The 22126-nt window shown below is 40.1% G+C and overlaps 1 protein-coding gene across 10 annotated transcripts in view; it reads left to right on the top strand.

Annotated features, from left to right (window-relative positions):
* Window positions 1-22126, top strand: part of DPF3 (double PHD fingers 3) — a 170539-nt gene that overhangs the window by 116284 nt on the left and 32129 nt on the right. For 7 of the 10 annotated variants that reach the window (XM_051791585.1, XM_051791584.1, XM_051791589.1 and 4 more), the window contains 2 exons: window positions 497-634; window positions 12273-12401. In XM_051791585.1, the coding sequence (XP_051647545.1) occupies window positions 497-634; window positions 12273-12401 (267 nt within the window). Of the gene's footprint in view, window positions 1-496; window positions 635-12272; window positions 12402-15188; window positions 16590-20941; window positions 21581-22126 lie in introns of those variants that run through there. The other 3 variants (XR_007905173.1, XR_007905172.1, XM_051791587.1) reach the window with 2 other exon arrangements.

Here is a 22126-nt window from a genome sequence, read left to right as displayed (position 1 = left end):
AATCTGAATAAAGCTATTTATTAACCTTTTAGAGAAAGTTTTTAAAAAACTCCTTTTCCTTTTTTTTCAGAGATCAGTAATGAAGAAAATAATGTCCTTTCTTCTCAGTCTTGTTCCCATTGCTGTGCATTGTGCAGCACCAACATTGGAACTGGCATTTCATTAAATTTTATGTGCAGTCTTGTTAGCAATCTTAGCAGAGAGGATTAGGGCTGTATGAGCTGCAGGGATTGAATGTGCATTTGCCTAGGCCTGTAGGAATGAACTGCTGGCAACAAGGTGGGAAGAAAGCTTGTTCAGGGACCTCTGGCTGCAGAGCTGCCCTCTGTCATCTTCCACCAGTGCTGGTGGGAAGAGTTTTGGGCAGGTGCATGGAGTGTGTGGTGCTGTTCTCAGAGGAAAAGGGAGCATTATTTGAGAGGATGCTGCTATGGTTGTGGATCATACTGATGTTTCCATTTTGTCTTCCCCTCCCTCATATCTCCTTTCCTCCCAGTCTGTGGCAAACGCTACAAGAACAGGCCTGGGCTGAGCTACCACTATGCTCACACCCACCTCGCCAGCGAAGAGGGTGATGAAGCCCGTGAGCAGGAGACCCGCTCTTCCCCTGTCCACAGAAATGAAAACCACAAACGTGAGTAGGATTTTCCCTTTACCTTTGAGATCCTTTTCAGGTATGTTGCCTCTACCCTGTCTTTGCCTTGCAGAGGCTGGCATTATTGCCTGGCTCAGTTGTGAGTGATTGGGACCTGGCTGCTTGGAGCTAATCAGCCACAGCTCACATGGGTGCTGGCTCAGCAGTCAGAAATTCATTTCAAATCCAGCATTATCTCTGCAGCAAGTCACTTTCCCATTACTGCTCCTGTGGGAAGGAAGTGGCAAGGGGCGGGAGGGGGGGGAAAGAAGAGATGCCCAACCTGCCCATCATCAAGCAGCCTCCCAGTGGCTCTTAGCAGGGTTGTCAAGGAAATACACATCCAATAGTTTGAGGGGGTTGACTTTGTTTTGCCTTTGAATAAGAGACATTTGCCAATGTCTCAGATTTTAGGTATGAAACTAGCAGCACCTTTGTCCCTTATTCCTTCATCTGCTCCCCAAACAGCTTACCCTCAACTTCACCAGAAGCTGCTTCTTAGTTACAGTTTGGGAAAATCTATGAAACCATATCAGTATTGATCAGCAAGGAGGAGAGCTGGAACATGAGAGGAGAGAAGAGTTAATGCGCCTCAATTCCCCACACTGGTACAAGGCTGAAAGGAATCTTAGTGGACCAAATTTATATATGATGAATCACATATGCTCGATGTGAGCATAAGGTCCATCACCCTATTTGACTGTCCTTCCTGTGCTTCTTAGGCAAGGAACAGGAAGTCAAGGAGACTGTGTTCTATTACTGATTTTTCCAAGTCTCTAATCCCGTTTCTCAGTTTGCCAGTGTGCAATGCTTTGTGATGTTTGCTGTCACCTTGGGAGTTGTGTAGGTAGCTTTGTTCACTTTCAAAAGCATGTGATCTGTATCATTTTAGTTCAAAGTAGTAAAGCAATGAAATGCTTATAGGGAAAAATATTCGGGGAAACAGTTTCTAATACATTAAGAAGAACTACAAGAAATATGGAAGTAGGAAAACATTTTCTTTCTGAGCAGGATAATTGATAATTGTCCCCAGGGAGGTGTGGGAGGGGGTTTCCTTTCTCCAAAGCATCTGCTACTAGCCACTGTTTGAGCTTGAAGGACTATTTAGTATGATGCCACTTGGCAATCCCTATGTTTCTGTCACTTTTATGCTCTACCTTTTAGTTATTCACATGTTTTGTAGATTCACAGCAAAAGTAAGTTTGACTCCTCCAGCTGTTGATAAACTTGAACTGTCAATGCACTAAGAGTGACTGCTTAGGCAGGCTGGGGAATGTCAGTGTTCAGCCAGTAGCATTTGTTTACTTAGCATTTACATCAGCTCTGGGGGTTTTTGATTGTTTGTTTGTTTTTTCCTGTGCCTGCAATAGTCAGTAATATTTGCATATCTGAGAGGCATATTGCAAAGCTGTATTGAATTAATATTGATAATGGCCTTGCATGGATGCCCAAACAAAGAACGGTAATGACCCCTGCCCCTCAGCTTGTCATAGATGCCAAGGACAATCTTGGTCCTTGTGTCTCTGGTGCTTAGGAAATTATAGAAGTTAGCAAGAAGAGCTAGAAAAGCTATGGTAAGGTTAGGAGCAGCTGGCTTTGGCCCATGGAAAAAAAGAGGCGTCTACACTGTGGGAAGGGGTAGAGCAAGAGCTGCTCAGGTTTGTGTTCCCCCAGAGCTCTTGTGTGGTACATGTGGCAGAGGGAAGCTGCTGATGCACAGATCCAAAAACAGGAAGAAGTTCAGAGCCATTGGGGTAAACTACTCTGAAGCCCAGATTCCTGAGTGGAAAGAGTCTGCTTAACAACGAGCTGGGAGCCAGTGAGGTATGGGCAACAGCCATGCAAACGTGCAGATCAGCCCTGGGGAAATTCTCAGATGCTGGAAGGTAACACTCCCACATGGCTTAGCTGTCACAGGGGCTGTTCCTTTTTGCCTGTTTGTTTACAGCCTTAAGCTCAGATCTTGCATCTTTGCTCTTTCACTGAGCGATATTTAATTTATGTTTCTGTTTATCTTCCATGTGAATGCTAATTGTCCACATCGCTAATTTGCGTCATTTACGGTCCCTTCATACAGGGGGATGGTGGGGAACCAGGGCATCAGATCTTTCCTCTCCCCTAAGAACTGCTAGGCATGTGTTATGAATTAGATTTGACAGGTCTGCAGCATTGTAGGTTTCGAGCTTCAAGAGTCCTCTCTGCATGGGCTTGAAGCTTGAGGGGGGGCCAAGAGGGAGGGAAGGTGGGGGGGATGTTAATCCAAACAGCTAATCCACAACCCATTGTACAGGAGGACCAGATATGGTATAGAGTAGGACCTGGTTATTTGCTTAGCAGTGTGTCAGAGATATGAACAGCCTGATTTAGAAAAGGCAAGGGAAATTCAAACCAGCCATTTGAAATTTACCATGCAGTAGGACGTGAGCACTGGGTCAGTAAAGTTCAGGCGAGCAGCTGCAGCATAAACTTCCTTCCTTTGTACCAGCGACTCCTCTTCAGCTTCCACTCCTTGCAGATCCTGTGGTAACAGCAGCTGTCGTGATGCAGGAGGGAGCAGAGCTTCTGCACGATTCAGCTATTGATGCCCTCATGGTACCAGCTCAAGAGCTGAAAGCCTCTTGTCTTTCTGGACACTCAGTCCTTTCTCATCTTCTCATGCACAGACCAATTTGAGTAGGTCAGAAAATTATCTAGAGATTGGAAAAGAGATGTAGATAGGAGGAACCTACTTAAAATCACTGAATAGGTGTGTATCTAAGAACACCCAAGTCACCTCCTTGGCACATCTCACTGTCCTTGATTGTTGTAGAAGGTTTGTTTATTTACCTCTTTTTACATCTCTCTCTCTTTCTGTCCTTCTTCTTCACCACTAGGTTACCCACTGCAACCTGAAGACAGTTCAGCCCTTTTCTGTGGCCTTTGTCTTTCCTAAAACACCTTAGTCTGAACCTTGTTTGAGCTTTAATTGCTTTGTTTGTATGCTTTGACACAGATAAATAGCCCTTCCTTAGTGTCTAGTCGTGCCTCTGCCTACACAAGCATTTATTTTTGACCTACTCTGATGTTTTTACCTGAGTATGGAAGTGTAAAAAGGGAATTATATAAAACTCTTAAAAAAGTCAACTTCCTCCTTCCTCAACTCCACTGATAAAAATAAATGATCCCATACCATTCTCAGACTTTTTCTCTGCTGACTTTTCCTCTGCATGTTGGCACTGAGAGCATGAGATTTGTGAGCTCAGGGTGCATCCAAGCCTGCCACAAAACATCTGCTCTTTTATTCCATCTCACTCCATGGGTACAGGCCAGCTCTGGGGGCAGCTGATGCTCACAAATTTTGAGACAATTCTGATAAAGGAATTACATTAGACTTCTATCTATTCAAATGTGTCCGTGAATGAGCATACTAGTATAAATGCTCTTCCTTAATTCCTGGGAGAAGAGGATAGTGTGTCTACATGGAGAAAAACTTCCTTTCCTTTAAAGGGGAAGAGTTTTCAGTGGCATTTTGCTAAGTGAAACGTTGGTTGCAGGCAGCTGTGCAGTAAACAACTGAACAGGATCTTATGCCCACAAGCATAAGACAGTCCTAAATAAAGTACATTGTGCAGGCTGTTGCTGGCCTTGCTGCCGAGTGCAGTTTGGTCCATCCTGCAATACATGTAGTTAATGAAAATGCAGTCCTGTGCCCTTCTACCCCTCTGTTAGCTTGAGCATCTGACCTGCAAAACCATCTGTGTACATTATTTTGTGGCATCAGCCTGTTGTGCCCAGTTCCATCACAGATTTTATTATGTGGATAAATCTCTGCTGGAGGGACCAGCCAAAGTTGTTTGTGTACTCTAAGCATAATTGGATACCCAGTCCCCAGAGATAAAAAATTAATGTGCTAACCTCAGTGTGCCTCCAAGCTGTCCTCCAGCTCCCCCACACAGTCATCTTTGAAACATTTTTATTTCCATCCAGGCAGGGGGCTGGCCATGAATAAATGACGAGAGTCAGCCCCTCAGTTGGAGGTGAGCTGTTTGTTCCTCTCCACAAGCAGCATCAATTTGAAAAGCTACATCAGGCCTACTTTTTCCCTGCCTCAGTGCTGATCCTTGCTGGGGCCATGGTAGGAGCTACTTCTGAATGCAAGGATGCATCAATGCCCACCTTGCAACAAGATACCCTGCGGCAGGTGCTTTTCAGTGAAAATATGTACATTACCTTGAGTTGACTTATTAATTTAATCTGAGTTTTTTCTGTTTGAATTTTCTATCTTTTCAGAGCTTGTTTTCATAAGGAAAAAGACTCAGAATACTAAAAGAAATGTTAGTGATTGGAGAGTTTGGAACTGTGTAAAGATTTCTCTCAAACCGTGTTTGCAGCTGTAAATTACTCAGACTTTTGTGCAAGTATTTTGGGATGCCAAGGAAAAAAATAGATCAGTTGTTTAGCGTTATGAAATAGTGGAAAATCCCAAACTTGTCTCCCATGTACAGGGACCTATAGGACTTTTTGTTTTTTTGTTTGGAGTCTTGGTGTAGGCTTTTTGTTATTTTGATGTTTCTTTTATATAGTGCCTGGACAGGGACTAAAATTAAAATGTTGCTTTTGATACACAACTGTCATTGAAGAGAAGCACTGAGTTCTTCTCAGTAGTTCCTGGTAAATATTTTCAATCTGACTAATTAGTTTTAAAAACCATGTGTTGCTTCAACAGCACATCAGCTCTTGAGACGGAATGGTATAATTTATGTATTTATATTTTTTTTTCCTTTTTCCACTATCTCCTTGCTTTTTCTACCTTTTTTTTTCTCCTCCATGTCAAATTTGAACCAACTGGAAAACAAATTATTTGGCTGAATTTGAACTGAATAGATGCTCTATGCCTTCTCACACTCCTCCAGTGAGTAACTTCCAGATCAAAAGCCTACAAGACAGTGCAGGGACCCAATTCAGGACACTGGCTACTCTCACGTGAATACTGAGTGATGCTGCTGGACCAGGCTGTATAATGGCATTATAATCCCTCCTTGAAGAGGGATATATTCCCTTTGCTGATGATAATGATGCATTTCCGTGGCCAGAAGCCAAGTCTCAGGAGAGGTACCCCTCAAAGTCAGGAAATCTGTATGTTAACATGTCAGACTCTTTTGTCTGTCTTCCTATTCTGCATCTCCTACTGTTTATCATCATGAGGCACTAGACAGTTGCAATGATTTACCGTGAGCAGTGGGGTTTTGGTTCCTGCTTTATGTATTCCTACAGAAGACTCTATAAGATCAGTGCACAGACATTCCTATGAAGTGCTGCCTTATGGTAGAGGAACACTAATTCCCCAATTGTACTGAATCCAATCAGTTGATGGTATATTTTCCTATCTGTGCCTTCCAGCTAGATAGCTCACCTCCCAGTTCTTTCATTAGCTGTTCAACTTAAGGACCATATCGATTCCTGTAAAACACACGATCAAATGATCTTTTTTTCCTCACATTCAGAGGCTTACTATGACTCTTACAGATGTACCTCCTTCTCCTAGCACTTCTTGTAGTGTTCCTTGGCTGTTCTTCTCTGTGAGCAGGGGCTGTAGGAAAGGCAAACCTGTCAGAGTTGCTAAAAACTGTGCAAAGGCAACAGCTTCTTCTATCTCCACACTACTGGCTAACTCAAAAAAGGAGAAAATCCAGTTACTAGGGAGAACTGGCTATACTCTGGGTGGGTGGTTTGCAGCACCTCTCAGTAGCATAGCCTGCTTCTCCGGCTGCCAGCAAAGGGTATGCCCATGCTGTGCAGGGGAGTGCAGCATGGGGAGCTGGAGCTAGTGGAGGCCCATCAGGCTGTGCAGGCTGAACAGCATGACTCTGGGAACAGAACAGCAGCCGTTTCCCAGTGTTACACCCAAGTTCAGAGCTTGTTCAGTTGCAAACAGTACCACATCCACAGATGTGCCACAGCAGCCTGCTGCAGGGTCCTGTATCAAATGCCCCAACACTTCCCAGTTTAGGGTCAGCCAACATGCTTATCTTGGTGTTAATGACAGAGTAAACATGCCCAGACTGACTGGCCATTTCCTGTCATTCATTTTGATTTACACTTTTTCCTGGAAAACTGCAATGAAAAAAACATACACTTAATTCACCGACAAGGAGTCTGCAGAAATGGCCGTGCATATCCCTGCCTGGCTGCATATGTGTAAGACAGCAAGAACCTGGAGTGCACTTCAGCTGTACATGGCCCGTTCCTCACCACACCATCAGTTATAGATGCATTCTTCTTTTATTGTTCCTTCCCAGGGCAGGGTCTAACCCTAAGCACGGAAGCAGCTCCCAGTCCACCTCTCTGCCCCCACCATTGCTCACTGCACCCCAGCAGTGAGGGGGGCAGAAGGGGATGCACGCCCAACCAGCCACCTCCCTTCTCTTCCATCAAGGAAAGCCACAGTCCAAGTGCTGCTTTTCTTTTGCCTTCTCATAAAGCCATTTTTAAATATAATTATCACTCTAATTTCTCGCGTGAGCCTGCCTCTCCACTGAGGCATTCTGAGCAGCAAATGGAGGGGCTGCGCTGCTATTCCTTACACTTGAGAGACAAGGCAATAGCAGGTGGCAAGGCCAGCGACAGCCAGCCGAGCCCACTGGTCACCATGGAGACAGGCCAGGCCTGCCAGGGAGGAACTGGCAGTGATGGGAGGTGGCAAGGAGAGGCACATGGAACCATAGGTTGGGATTATATGTCACCAAGGCCTCCAGGGGGCTTGATGACTGCAGGCGCAGGGGCGCAGACTCTTGGCTAGCATTCTGCTGCTCAGGCAGCCAACATTGGACGTGCCCTTTTACAGGAAGAAAAAGGGAAGAGTTGGAAAGGAAAACTGGCACTATCTCAGACAAAGAGTCTTGTAAATTAAACAAAATAAAAACACCAACAAAAAAAGCAAATCCACCCCTTTTCCTCCACGGTGAATGCATTGACTTGATTCAGGCCTACACGTTGGGTCCTGTGGTCTCAATTGTTGTCTAAAGATCCTTTTTGCTAACAGAGTAAATGGCCTGATTTGAAGCCTTTTGAATTGAATTGAAAACTTACAGTGGACTTTATTGGTTTTGGATGAAACTCAGAAGCAGCAGGTAAGAGCTGGACAAAACGTGCTAGAAAAAATCCCTTTGGAAGTGCATACATGTCTGACTGTAGCTAATTCACTGTAGTCATTTAAATAAATGATGCACAGCCCCCCACCTGAACAGCAAGGCGTGCACTCCACACGCTCTCTGCTGCCTTCCCAGTAATGTGGATATGATAAAAAATAGGGATAATATGCTGCCAAACCTAGATGCACTGCTTAAATTATGGTTAAGCATTATGTTCTATTACCTACAGGCTGAAAAAATATATGTGACTGTGATTTGGTTTGATTATTAAACTGAAACCATGAGGAACATAACTTACAGGTTTTTTGATTACTTGGGAGGGATAAAGGGAAGCTGTGTAAAGCCCCTGCTTTCAAAATCAAGAAGGCACAGAAGTTATTTTATATATTTAAACTCAGTTGATTTGTTTAGTTTTTCAAGTTTTGTCTACAGAACAAAGTTACTGTGTGATATACTACAGACCTTATTTAATTTACAGAACTTACTTTGCAAAAAGACTCCTGTGAATGATGGTACCATATTTTAAGTAGTTCTTTATGCTGCTTAACTTGTTATAGTTTAAAATGAACTTGATTAGGCTAGGAAGAAAAAAAATATTTCAGAATAAATGCATACCAAATTTATTTGGAAATATTGACTTTATTCTCAGTCTGCATCCTGTCTTCCCATGAATCACCTTTCAGGTTCAAAGAAACTATTATTTGAACTGTGCAGATCTTTCCATGTCTCTCCTTAATTAATTTTTAAAAGTTTTAAAGTATTTTAAAAAAATTGTATACTGTATTTATTTTGGGACAGGTGTAGATGAAGACAAGGCCTTTGATGAAACAGAAGCGACACTGAGTTGAAATAGCAAGAGGCACTGATTTAAATACATGCCCTATGAGCACACCTTAGCTCAGGCAGTACGCCTCAAAGTTCCTCACAGCTTTTGATCTGTTGTTGCAGTTTGCAATGTAAAAGAGGAGTTTTGAGTAAGTTAGGACAAGACCGTGGTTGGTTTTCAAGCCTTTGCTTTAAAACAGTTTCTGATTCTGGCTGAACATTTTTTTGACAGAATCCCTAGTGGCAGTCATCTGATCAAAATGATTCAGCTCACTGCTAAAGAGTTACTTCTTGCTAGCTGAGCTATTTGTCTGGCTTATGCTAACACCTTCTACTTGGTGATTAACTTGTGCAAAAAGTGGATGCTTAGATAATTATTATGTCTCAGATGAAAAGCAGCAACATCTCTAGAAATTCAATTGCTTTCACTTGTGGATTCATTCCCATAGTTAGTTTTGTAGGTAATTTTATTGATTAAGTGGTGGGATTAGGGTTGGCTTTCTGTGAATCATACCCTTTTCATGACTACTGCACCTTAAATCCTGCCACCTTTGCTTTGTTTCCTTCATCATTTGTGAACAAGAGTAAAATAGAACTAGAAACTCCAAGGACATAAAAAAAAATCCTTTGAAAGTAGGAACTCTGCTTACTATCATCTGAAAATCTCTTTATTCTCAAACCTTCTGTGATTTAGCCTATGGCTTAGTTCACTGTATGGTACTGATCAACAAAATAAGCTTATGTCACATTTGATTCTAGTTTTTACACCTGTTAGAACAAAAAAAAAAATTGAAGAAAATAGAATTGCTTGACTTATTTGGCTCCAGAGATACATAATTTAAGATATCATTGATGTAACTTCAGGGATTTCTCATCTGTGTATTACTTTTCATGTCTGGTATCTCTATCACACTCTATCTGTGTAGGCCAGGTCCATATTTGTAAGTGATGAGCAATAAGTAACCACATAGGCACTCACATTAAAATGTAATTAAATTGGAAGAAAAGAATGGAAAAAAGAAAAGCATAGAAAAGAGAAAAGAAGAAAAGAAAAGAAAAGAAAAGAAAAGAAAAGAAAAGAAAAGAAAAGAAAAGAAAAGAAAAGAAAAGAAAAGAAAAGAAAAGAAAAGAAAAGAAAAGAAAAGAAAAGAAAAGAAAAGAAAAGAAAAGAAAAGAAAAGAAAGAAAAGAAAAGAAAAGAAAAGAAAAGAAAAAAGAAAAGAAAAAAGAAAAGAGGCAATCAAAACCATGCTTATTCCCTTGCCAACAGCCTTGGAGAATCCCTTCAGCTTCACCATAGTCAGCAAATACCCTTCACCTCTCCCACACACCACAGACAAATTGAGTGTTTGTATTTTCACAAAGTCCCCCTTTCCATTTCCAGTTTGATAGTCAGTGGATCTTAGGGTCATAATCCACACTGAAAAAAATTAAGTCAGTATATGCAGAGTGTTAAGTCAATTATACCATTATGAGCAGTGGCAGAAGTGGAGCTCTTTCCTAAGTCTGCTGGCTGTCACCCCAAATGCTTGTTTTTATTTGTGGCCTCACCACAGAATTGTTGTGTGTTTGTGAGTAAGCCAGTTCACCACTCTACCTCCAAGTCTTTCATCTTTAAAATGCAATGTGACCTCACCACAAGACTTAATTAGAGTCCAGAACACTTTGGTTAGAGTCAATGGCAAAAGAGGCTTTTGACCTCACCGAAGGTTAATAACAAGATCTTAGTGTCTGTAAGGGGCTTTAAGACACTTGGATGAAAGGTGAAGTAATGTAATAAGGAACAATAACCCAAAAAAGTCAGTGAATGCTGAGCTTGCTGAGTTTGCATTGCACATGGCCTGTCTGTAGATGCAGAATAATATAAAGATGTAATTACTTAACTTTTTCGAAATGTGGCTGCAGTGGGAAAAAGAAATGCTAGGGAGATCTGCTTTTTATATACAAAATATGTACAAGCAGCAACTTTATGATCATTTTGTTACAGCTCTTAAAATGAGCTGGTGACTGGGCTTCCACCTGGTTTCTGTTCTTTTTTTGCTTATCTTGCATGCACATACTAAATGCCTCTCTGTGAACAGGCAAAATACTAATCCAACACTGCAAGCTTCTCTCTGTTTTTGAGAGAGCTATGGATCTGTTAACTAGGACCATTCCAGAGCAAAATCCATTGTTTAGTAAATACTTTCAGGGACTCAGTGACCATGCAGGAAGATATTGCTGTATTTGCAGCCTTATGAGTTTTAATTTTCTTCTTACTTCCACCTTTCCTGCAATCTTTCAGTTACCGAACTCCAAAAAGTTCAGCTAATCAACAGCTGGAAATAAATTAATAAATAGATGCACCAAACCAGAAAAACAGATTGAACTTGGAGGAAATTTTAATTTTAAGTGTATGTCTTGGACTGTTACCAGAAGCCCTTTAGAGTGTCATTGTTCTTTGGGGGAAATTTGAATGTGGACAAAAAGACCATTAATAAAGGCTGTCAAAACATCTGTTAAAAATCTTCAAGTTATAAAATATGCATTAAAAAGATAATTAAATATAGATGATACAGTTTAAAGTTCTTAATTTTTTAGTTTGTAGAAATCTTCATGGGGTAGGCTTAGGCTAGGTATTCTACTGGATTTTTTAAGTTCAAAGAGAAGAAACAAAAGCAAATCATTCCCTCCACTCCCTTGTCCCTTCCCCAGTTCCTAGTTAGACTGTACAGGAACAAGAAGTTTTCCCTCTCTGGAGAGCAGAGGAGAAAAATGGCAGTTGTGAGCAAGAAAAAAAGCACATTTCTGTTCTGGTCAACTCAGAGGAATGCAAAAGACCTCTGCCCTTCTCTCTTTCCTAGGGGATCTGTCCCCTCCTCTACTTAAGACCAATGTGTGTTTGCTCCTTTCCAATATTCCCAGCTGAAAAATAAGAATATATAACCTCCCTCCTTTTTTTCTTGACTGAAAGAGTTTTTAACTCTGTTGGCTGGGACGTCTGCCCCAGGCTGACTCTGCACCTGTGCTGGGTGCTGGGGTAGTGCTGGATCTGCTGCCCTCCCTGCTAATCCCAGGGGACATGACTGCTGCAGGTGGCTTAAGCCTTTGACAAAACACCCCAAATGGCTTTGCCTGTGAATATTCATGAGCATTTCGACCAACTTTTTGACTAAGGACACCTTGCCACGTAGAGATGTAGCTCCCTAAAAACCTGCTTGAAATAAAACCAGTAAGGGTTCCTGTCCCCGCAGTCTCCCTGCTGTTGGTTTTTGAGTTTTGGAGATTGTATTTTTCCGTTCTGAATTTGTATTTTGTGGGTTTACAATGATGAGTGCTGCCCGAAAACCAGGCTTGGCTTACTGACAGCATAGGTCTGATTCTGCATTAGAGGTTGTCTCTATGCCTGTACGTGTTACAGGGTCCCTGAACTGTTAAGACATATCTGGAAGCATGTCCTTGTGAGAGAGAAGCCTGGCTGGGATTATAAAGGAAGTGGTGAAGGGCATTTCAGGCAAAAAGAGATACAATAGCAGGTGTACTTAAAATGGAGGTGGTTTATGCAGTTCATTTTTTGTTCTGATTGACAATGTTTTGGGAAGACAGTGGCCTGCAAACTCACTGAGCTAACATCATATCAAGTAGAAGGGGGAAATGTCCAAATGAGTGCTCTTTGAGTAAATCTGATTTCTAACCTGACTGCAGCCCAGAAAGGACCAGATGGGGTCATCATTCCCAATAACTACTGTGACTTCTGCCTCGGAGGCTCCAATATGAACAAAAAAAGTGGTCGGCCTGAGGAACTTGTATCGTGCTCAGACTGTGGGCGCTCTGGTAAGTGACTCCTTCTTGTATCTTTCTTGTACAAAGGCACTTGTGTGATTTGTTTTTGCACCTTCTGAAGATTTTGAAGAAAGGCAGCACATTTGGAAAGGGATAGAAAATGAAATCTTACCTCTTCTCTGTGTTTGTGGGAAAGGATGACTGGGAAATTTTCTGTCATAAAACCTATTGTTGGATTCACATTTTTAAGCTAATGGGGTCTTATGAAATAATAAAGTTTCAATGTATTTATTGGCTTTTGGGAACATTGGTACATATATTAGTTGTTCTTCACACGGAAGGAGAAAATCCTATGACAATGTTAAAGAATGGTTTCTGTCTTCAAATGCTACAATTACAACTATGAATTACTTACAAGGTTTATGAAAGTTGCATGACAAGCATTTCCATTGATTACACATTTCATGCATTTCTTCATCCAAAAAAGAAAGAGGGAGGAAATTATAGGGTAGGGGTGGGGGTAGCTGTCAAGAATTATCCTCTTACAAGATGACTATCATTAGTTTTGTTTAAAGAGGTTTTTATTTCTCCCTTTTCTTCCCTTCTCTCTTTTTAAATGTAGGCAATTGTGTCTTTCCCATTCTGAGTTGTCTTTATTTCTGGGTTGTTGTTTTCTTCCTTCTTTTCTTTCTTTTTTTTCTCTTTGTCTTTTTTGGGAAATTTTATACCAGTTGAACAGTTATTTATAGCTCATGTAGGAGGTGGTGGCAATGGTAGAGGGAATACGAGACTTTTAACAACTGCATATTCTAGCTTTGGTCCAAGTTTTCAGTTGTGGTATTTTTGTACAGTGGTGATACTAGTGGTGATAAGACAATCATATGGAAATCTGAAAACCAAAGAGGCCTTGAAATTCAGTATGGCTGCTGCTCCTTCTGTACTGTAGTCATTGAAAGATGTCTGTTGCTTTGTGGCTGAAATGCGATGTGCAATGTTTTCATGCCAGGGAAATGGCCTTTTTATGCTCCTGCTGAAATTCATAGAAAGTCTATTACTACATTCAATGGGAGAAGGACTAGACTCTCAATGACAAATTGCCTTCTGCAGTTGTTGTGACCTCTGAGGATATTCTGAAATGATACTGACTGGTCACCAGAGGATCAATGGCAACCCCTTTGGTTTTCTTCAGGGGCATCCTTACAAATGCTGTGCTGTCAGGGACACGGACCTTTTATTGTGTATATGATTGCTTCGTAATAATAGAAAGGGGAAGTTCGCGAGGGCTGTGGTGCCATCTTGGAAGATCATTGTTCTTCTCCTTGATTGTTATATTACAATATAACTAATTTCAGCATTGTCCTGATATGGCACAGTGAGATAGATCTATATTTTATTGCTATTTAAACATTGCTATAGTGATTATATCAGAATGTAACACAAATACATTAATTGCCTTGACTTCTTAGTGTGATAGAACAAGTAGATCAGCACATAACCTAAATTGTGCAAAGTCAGTTCCCTTAAACATTATCCTTGTACAAATTCTGATCCACTTGAGTCATTCATAGGGGTCTGCAATGCTGTGACTGATGTGTGATGAAAGTGATTAAGGTGCAACCACACACTAATCTCTAAACTAAAACAATGAAACCTTTTTGGTGGCTCCCATCTTTCTTGATAATGGAGAAAATTTATGAAAGAGAGCTCATGGAAATTATACTGTTTTTTCTGTTCACAAAGTCAGTAAAATCACATATCTACAAGGTGGTTCATCTACCAGTTATTTTGCTATATCCATTGTCTTTTTTTTTTGTGAACAGTATTTAATTCTTTGTGTCTCAAGCAATGCAGTGTACTTCTTATATGGCTGATTCCTTGTAGCTGGAGCAGGGACCAAATGGTTGCTTAATACCATTCACTGTTTCTGAATAAGAAAATAGCTGTTCCCTAAAATCTCACACTTGAATTTTGCTGGGCCAGTCTTTCTTGAAGAGGGAATTTGAAGGCTGTACTATTAATCACATAACAAGTTTGATTGAGAGAGAAAATAAATCTCAGTTTTGCAGATTTCAGTATTTGACTTCTCTTTTTAAGAGTCTTGTTGTTGTTGTTGCAATTATTGATGTCCTGTGTGGAGAATTTCCTGCACCATACTGAAAGTTGGATTGACTCACACACATTTGACCCAAGATGGGTCATTCCTCATCTCAGTTGTTTTAGTTGTTGAACTGTATATATTAGTTTTGGAGGTTTTTTTATTTTTGAAGGACATGCCATGGAATTTGCATAGCAGTATTGGTTTAAACTAATTTCACTTAGTCTTCAAAATGTATTTCATTTTGTCTACCGAAGAGGTTCTTTAGGCTCAGGTGAAGCATGGGGACAAAAAATAGTCCTGAGACTGATGAGGTTTACGTTTCTATAGCAGTAAATTTGTGACAGTTGATGCCAGTCTGAAGTCATCGTGCTTAGAGCTAACAGTGTTTAATTACTTATATGGTCTAAAAATATTTAAAAATTGATCTCAGTAATCATGAGGAAATATTTTACTGTCTTTTGAAGAGAGGAAAACATGATTAACCCTTTCGCTGCTGTAGCTATGGGCACCTGTAGTGTTTGTAGATGTCTTTTCTTTGAAGGAGAAACTGATCCTTTGTTATTTCTCTTACTGCAGTTCTTCCTATGCTATGTTGTTGAGGTGTGCGGGCACATACAAGCACACACCTATGAGCTCGATAGTCTGATTTTTTTAATGATAATTAAATGATAATTAAAAAAATTATGATGATAATGCCTGTTGCTTAACCCATGTGCTGATATATTCATCATACATGTCAGCTCATTTGGGAAGAGAAGGCAGGAGGGATGAAGCAGCGCCAGCATGCACTACGGAGGACTTGTTCGGTTCCACGTCAGAAAGCGACACCTCGACCTTTCATGGCTTTGACGAGGACGATGCAGAAGAGCCTCTCTCGAGCCGAGGAGGTGGCTGTGGTGGCAGCTCTCCCTCTGCAGACAAAAAGGGCGGCTGCTAAAATAACTAAAAAGACACAGAAACTCTGAACGATTTGCTGTCCTTTTTACTACTAAGATTATTATTACCTTTTTCTTTTTTTAATTTTAGGTCCTTGGGTTTTTTTGTTATTGTTGTTGTTGTTATTTTTGTTATTTTTGTTGTTTTTCCTGTGGGGTGTACACTGAAAGCACAAGCTTTTAAAGCTCTTGACAACTACTTTGAAGAGACAGAAGGTTTTGATTTTCCTGGTTTTTTGAGGGTTTTGTTTTTATTTTTTTTTTTCATTTTAATTTGATTTTATCCCGCCTCCCCTCCTTCTCTTTCTCTTTGGAAACATAAAAAGTGGATTTAATATTTTTTTTAATAGTGAGCAGAGTTGATTTTCTTGTCTTTTAATATATATATCGGCAAACCACAAAAAATACAGATGGGTTGGATAACAGAAAGCAAACCCAAATAGGTTTTTTTAATTATTATTATTATTTATATATTCTATATATTATTAGAAAACTACTTTTTAAATAAAAATAGAAAAAGAAACAAAAAGCAATGGATGTCTACTTGATAATAGAACTGTTTCTAGAGAACCACTGTGGGCAGACTCTATCAGGGGACAAGGAAACCCTTGATATGATGGCTTCTGCGTTTCGAGATTTTGCACTTACTGTAGCACGTGGAGTTTGGCTCTTGTTGTACACCTGCTATGCTAACAACCAGAAAATACAACAGCACCATTGAAGACTATGGCCTTGGGGAACACATTTCCATCTCCTTTGGACACCTTTACACTCAATAGATCTCTTCCTCCCTGCACCCCTTCATGTCTTCCTCACGCCGTTCTACTTCTTTTTTTTTTTGTTTTCTTCACTTTTCACTTCATGGACAGCAATTTCCAAGCATAGGGATGGAATACAAGTGGCAAGTCATAGGCGTCACAGACAAAACAGATGGAGGAGCAGAATCATGGAAGAAATTATATGGAAAAATACCTCACCTATACTTTTCTTTCCATTTTTAAATTTCAATTGACAGCATTTTTTCCTGTGTCGCCCTGTTTTTTCTCTCTGTAGTGTCTCGTGAGAGACTTTATTTGCTTTTTAATAGCTTCTTTTGAAAAAAACCAAAGCAATACTAAATAAAGTTCCAAGGGCAATGGAGAAGAGAGTGACTCCCTTCCCAGCGACTTTCCCAGAAAGGAGGAAACATGCATCAGGATTTGAAAGGTATGTCTGAACTGAAATGTCTTTCACTCAATTGTGAAATCTCTGTGCCCTGGATTTTCAACAGAAAAACCTGAAATGTTACAGATTTTAAAAAATGAAGTTCAAATTTATTTTTTCTGATACTCCTGCCCTTCAATCCCTGCACTTACATTTGTGGCATTAGTATCATATTCTCTCCCTTTAAATTTTTTTTTCTTTTGCTTGCTACTTTTTGACATGCTCATGTGAACAGCAGGAAAAATAGAAAAGGAGCAAGCACCTAGAAATGCTCTAAATCCACAGTAAACAAACAACGGGATTTCTTGCATCTGTCTTACATCTACTTCTTCTATCCATGCAGAAGTCGTGTCATACAAATTAGAAGGTTAAGAAAAGTTTAAGTGTTACCCAGTGTTCCTCAAAATACAGTCAGAGTAAGCTTTGACAGGGAAAAGCTTACAGAAGTAATGAAGACTTGAATTATTATCTTGACTTGCAAAAGAACTCAATTTTCATTTGTCTGCCTTTCACTGCCTGAGGGGTGTAGGCCTGACGCACCTGGAACCAGCCAGCTGCACCTGGCCTGTGGTGCAGGATGGCACTACACAGCTCAGCACTTACTAAGCCCTATATTTACCCAGCTTCTTCCATGCTGTGGCAGCCCATGCTGAGCTCTGCGCTGATATGCTGACTATAGTCCTTGGAGCACCTGAACTAGGTAGCTGAAACCTACCCAAGTACATCTTTCTGAAGAACTCCAATCACTGCATCCACTGCAAAATAGGCATACCCTAAATAGAATATTTTCCAAATGGAATCCTTACCATTGTCTTTTGTGAACCATGCCTAACACATTCTAGGCTCTTTTGGAATACAAACAATAATCAGATGCCCATAATTCATTAAGTCTTCATTTATTTTCATAAATGCAGTTACTGTAACAATGCACACAGTCTTAATCCTTTTGCAACCAAACCACACATCTTCATGACAACTGAGTAGTACAGTACCCTCAGAAAGAAACCACAACAGCTCACAGAGTGCATAAAAATTTCCAACTGACATTTATTGCAGATAGCATAAAAAAATATCCATCGCCATTATTTATGTCATTAATGTGTATATGGATGGTCACTGGTTCAATATAGTCCTGAGACAGGAAGGAAGATAAAATTAATTAATTGTTATAGAGAGAAAGTAGTTCTTGGATTCCTCAAGGTGTCTTATTAGACTGAGATAGCCAACTGAGTTTAGTCCAGCAGGCTGAGCAGTGTGGTACTGACCATAGGAAGGCATTGATCATAGAGAGGAAATGAAGATGGAGAGTTGGAAGCTAAAAGAGTACTTGTTTAAGCTGGGTTGTAAAGTAGTGTTAACAGTGAACATTGAATGGGGTGTTGATATGGAATTGAAATATTCTCAGGACATGTAGCGCTGGAGTGAAGGCTGGGAACAGGGAAAGGAGGTTGGTAGCTCCTAAGCTGAAGATGAAAGCAAAGCAAAGGGGCTACTACACAAGACCCTCTGAGATGGATGAGGAGAAGATGACAATGTTAATGAGGCAGAAAATATACAGAAGGACGTTTTGTAACTGCAATTTAAAAAACCCGAAAACCCAAACAAAAAAACCTGCGAAAGAGGACCCTGACACTACCATAGCCAGTTCACTGATTAGGGAACTGCACAGTGTCAATTGTATCTTAAAGGACACATAGGTCCCAAACCAATCTAGCAAGGCATAAAAAGAATTTTCAATGTGAATTCTGGATTGTACCTAAAAAATAGTCATCTTTGAAATCAGAAAGGAATGTGACGCTCTGTATTCCCCAGTGATTTCAGCAGTTCAGTGAGACCAGCTGTTCTTCATAAAATCTTCGAAGTTGCAGCCCTTCAATTAATCACAACCCTGGCTATTTCAGTTCTCCTCCAAAGATGTCCTTCTTATTACAGGAAGGTTAGCACAAGACTTTCTAAAGAATGTCCTGAAACACCTGCTCCCACGCAAACCATGTACCAAAATAAGACAACCTCGATGTGAAAGGTGAATAAAGGGTGTTTTATTTCAGGCCCTAAATTCAGACTTTTCTGTGTTTAATCATATAAGCCATCTCCTCAGGTACCTTTCTACTGCTCCATACTAAAGGATCTTAGAAAACACACATATTTTTCTGAGTTGTCCTCTGCTAACTCTGATTCACAGATGGGAACAGGAGAAAAAAGGAAGTGATGTACTGCTTGAGCAGCTGATACGGGAGAAGAAAGGCTGCGTAGATTGTGCACTGATCCTCAACCTACTCCCTTTTGTAGCACTTAATTAGTTGGAATTTTGGCAGGGACGGACCTCAACTCTTTCACAAAAATAGTATAAAATTTTAAGTATAATAATATGTATTAGGAAATTTTTAAGAAAAGACAGGTTTCTGGCATTGAAGTTAAAAAGTAGAAGTGAGGAATGTGGCAGAACAGGAATGGAACTGAAATCTGATTTGCTTCAGTTTGCGTCTCTTCCCTTTGCCCAGGCACCCCACAGTTTTGTGGGCTGGGTATTTATTTCTTTAATATGTAATGGTGCCGGGAATAACATCGTATGTATGTGGTAAGGTCATAAATGATGGGCATAGGCTGTTGAAACAAGGGCCAGAGAGAACTTTACCATTGACTTCAGAAGCACTACCACTGGGCCTTCTTAGCTATTGCTTTTATTGAATGAAACCTTCCTGTTAATACTCTTGCTAGTATGGTGTAGACAAGCTCTGAGATGGCCATTTGTTTCAGCAGAATGTGTTACTAGAATCCCTTCCCCACATTGTTTTGCCTTTGAGATTTTACACTAGTTATTCATTTTGAGTTCTAGTTTGCCATTTTACAGACCTCAGCTTAGGCTCTTGATTGAAGACAGAGACTCAGTTTGCTGCCTACTGATGCATGGAGCAAATGAGAAATGCACCCAAAGAGTCACTGAATCTGGGCTGTGACGTTCTCTCCTGCCCACTTTGCCTTTTTTTGGTTAGTTCTTACAATGATATTTTGAGATGGGCCCTGAAATTATAGTTCAAATACCATAAAACTATGGAGCTTTCAAAGCCTGGCTCCTTGTGCAATTTTCCTCTGCCCCATGGCAGAGGCATTCATGGCATTCAGTTTTACTGAATCAATTCCTCAAGCAAACATTGAATTGACCCCACTGGGAGTCATCTTACTATAAAAGCTCCAAAATCTGCCCAGTGTCTTTTGTGCTGCAACATATGTAGATGTTTCCAATAAACACCCATTTCATATTCTCTGGTTTTTTTTTTTTCTTATTTACATGAAATTTGTAGCTATATGTAAAGTATGAGGCACATACATGTGTTCATGCTGGCATGGGATTGTTTTGACAAACCTTCACAGTGCAGGAATGTAGCCAGCCTGAATTTTTGCTGACTGAGCCATTACAATAAACCCTACCAATCTTTGTTCTCCTTGCCAGATATCTACAAGTATTGAAAAAAACCCCAACCTATATAAATACCATAGAATACTGAAATTGGGTCAGAACTATTTTCATGACCCTGTTTGTATTTCCATGAGTGCTAAGTTTCCAATTTCAGAGAAGACAAGTTGTAATAACATCTAGAAAAAAACCCCAGCTGTTGGGATTTCAAGTTCTGATAGCCCTCTTAAGTTGATGCTGCCAGTTCATATCTTTGACTTATTCTTTTGGTCGTTGGCAGCTTCTAAGATTTTGGACCTTTGTATAGTCCAGAACTGATATGAAAGATGTGGGGAAGACATGGGGGGAGGCACTTGCATTTTGTGGAAATAAAGAGATTATTTTATTTGCTATCTAATCTTGTTCAGGAGCTTAGCAGTATGTAACTTAGTCAATTCATGGAATAAATGCAATGCAAAATGCAATCTTTCATTCTTTCCAGGAGTTATCACATTGCTGCCACCCCATGAGTATTGTTCAGACTTCTGAAAATGTCTTTTGTGCCATGCTGCATACGCTTGTGGCTCCCTACAAATAATTCATAATATAGCAAGGTAATCAGAGCAGGATTTCATAAGCAAAGGTCTTACCGTCAATGAAAAGACAGTTACCTAAGCTGAATGATGAAGGTTATTTAATGTTGTTCACAATAAGAAAGATTGCCTGGTTCAGTGCCTTTCTCTTGGATATGCTCTTTCATATCTGATTTGTTTGTTTGTATTAATTTATGGCTTCCGTGATCAGTTGAAACTGAGTCTGTTGAGTTACAATTTCAAAGAACTAGAAGGTAATCAGTGTTGGAATTTTGGTTTGTGCTGCTTCTGTTTTTTCTCTGAAAACTTGCTTTTGTTGTCTATTTGAGTTTGTTTAGTTTTACTTTGTATTGCCTTTCCCTCTGCAGTCAGCCCTGCCCTCATGGACTCCAGCATCCTTCAAGCAAGACATCTCAGAAGACCAAGAGAAGCCAGGATGCTTTGATACTTCTTTCCTTGCCCTAACTCTTCTGTACCTGTGTTCCATCTGGCACAGGAGCCTGGACTGTGGGAAGTTGGCTGCCAACTGTTGAGAGAAGTCCTGGGGATGCCCTAAGCTGGTGCAATACAAAGAAGTTTTTTGAAGTCTTGATTTCACTTTCTTTTAAGTGTGTGTATAAACCCAGGTCAAACTGGAATTGATCTACAGTAGAACTGACTGAAAAACAAACAAACTGAAAAAGACAACTATTTTATTTATTTCGATATTTAAGAAAGAAAAGAAGTGCTAAAGTTGCACAGTATTTTTGTTTGAAATACATTTTACTTCAAATTTTAAATGCAATTTTGTGAAGACATGAAATTTTAAAAAGCACTTACTGTAAAATAAAGACTGAATATTTACTTTGAGGAAAAAACTTTTTTTAAATAATGAAAATAAAGGTCAACTCTGCTCTCTTGCTTTAAAGAAGCCATTCATACATGTGCTGTGTATCTTTGTTTTTTGAAAATTGGATGTGGTAAGTGAAGATTGTTCTGGTTTACTTTCTCCTTAATAATATTATCCTGTTAGATGCTTAAAACTTACTTTGCTGTACTGTGTTAGGCACAAATCTAAACAAAAACTGTTGGATTAGCAAAGACCAGGCTCAGTGGCTGAATTTTTTTGTTACCAGATTTTATGTCTGTTTCAAAGGACTGTCTTCTCCCAACAGGATTGATGTGTCTCTTCTGCATGTTAAAAGAGGTTTGCTCTTGAGCAACTCTAAGAAATACTTCTGCTGAAAGAGGGGTTTCAAAAATGAAAGCAACTCTGTTAATTTTGGTATTATTTTTTGCTTTGGTAATTCCACAGCTCATTGTGATTTGTCTGTAAAGGAAGTATCTCAATGTTAAGTGCTCTTGGTACGGATCTTTCTGTCAAGGATGATGCCAGTGTAGAAAACTTGTTTACTTTAGCCCTTCCTTAAGTGGTAGTGGACTTTGAAAAGTGTACAGGTGCACCCATATGTCAGCAGTAAGCAACAGGGGTTACTCAGCTGGAGAAGAATGTGAGTTCCCACAGCTGCAATTCTAAACTGCCCTGTAAGGCAGCAGTGAGGGATGTTCACACC

This window comes from Manacus candei, unplaced genomic scaffold (genome assembly GCF_025592945.1).
Source record: "Manacus candei isolate 608988 ecotype Guabito, Panama unplaced genomic scaffold, ASM2559294v1 h1tg000033l, whole genome shotgun sequence".
Taxonomy (NCBI): Eukaryota; Metazoa; Chordata; class Aves; order Passeriformes; family Pipridae; genus Manacus; species Manacus candei.
The sequence above is the reverse complement of the archived record's forward strand: the minus strand, read 5'-3'. Positions and strand labels throughout refer to the sequence as shown.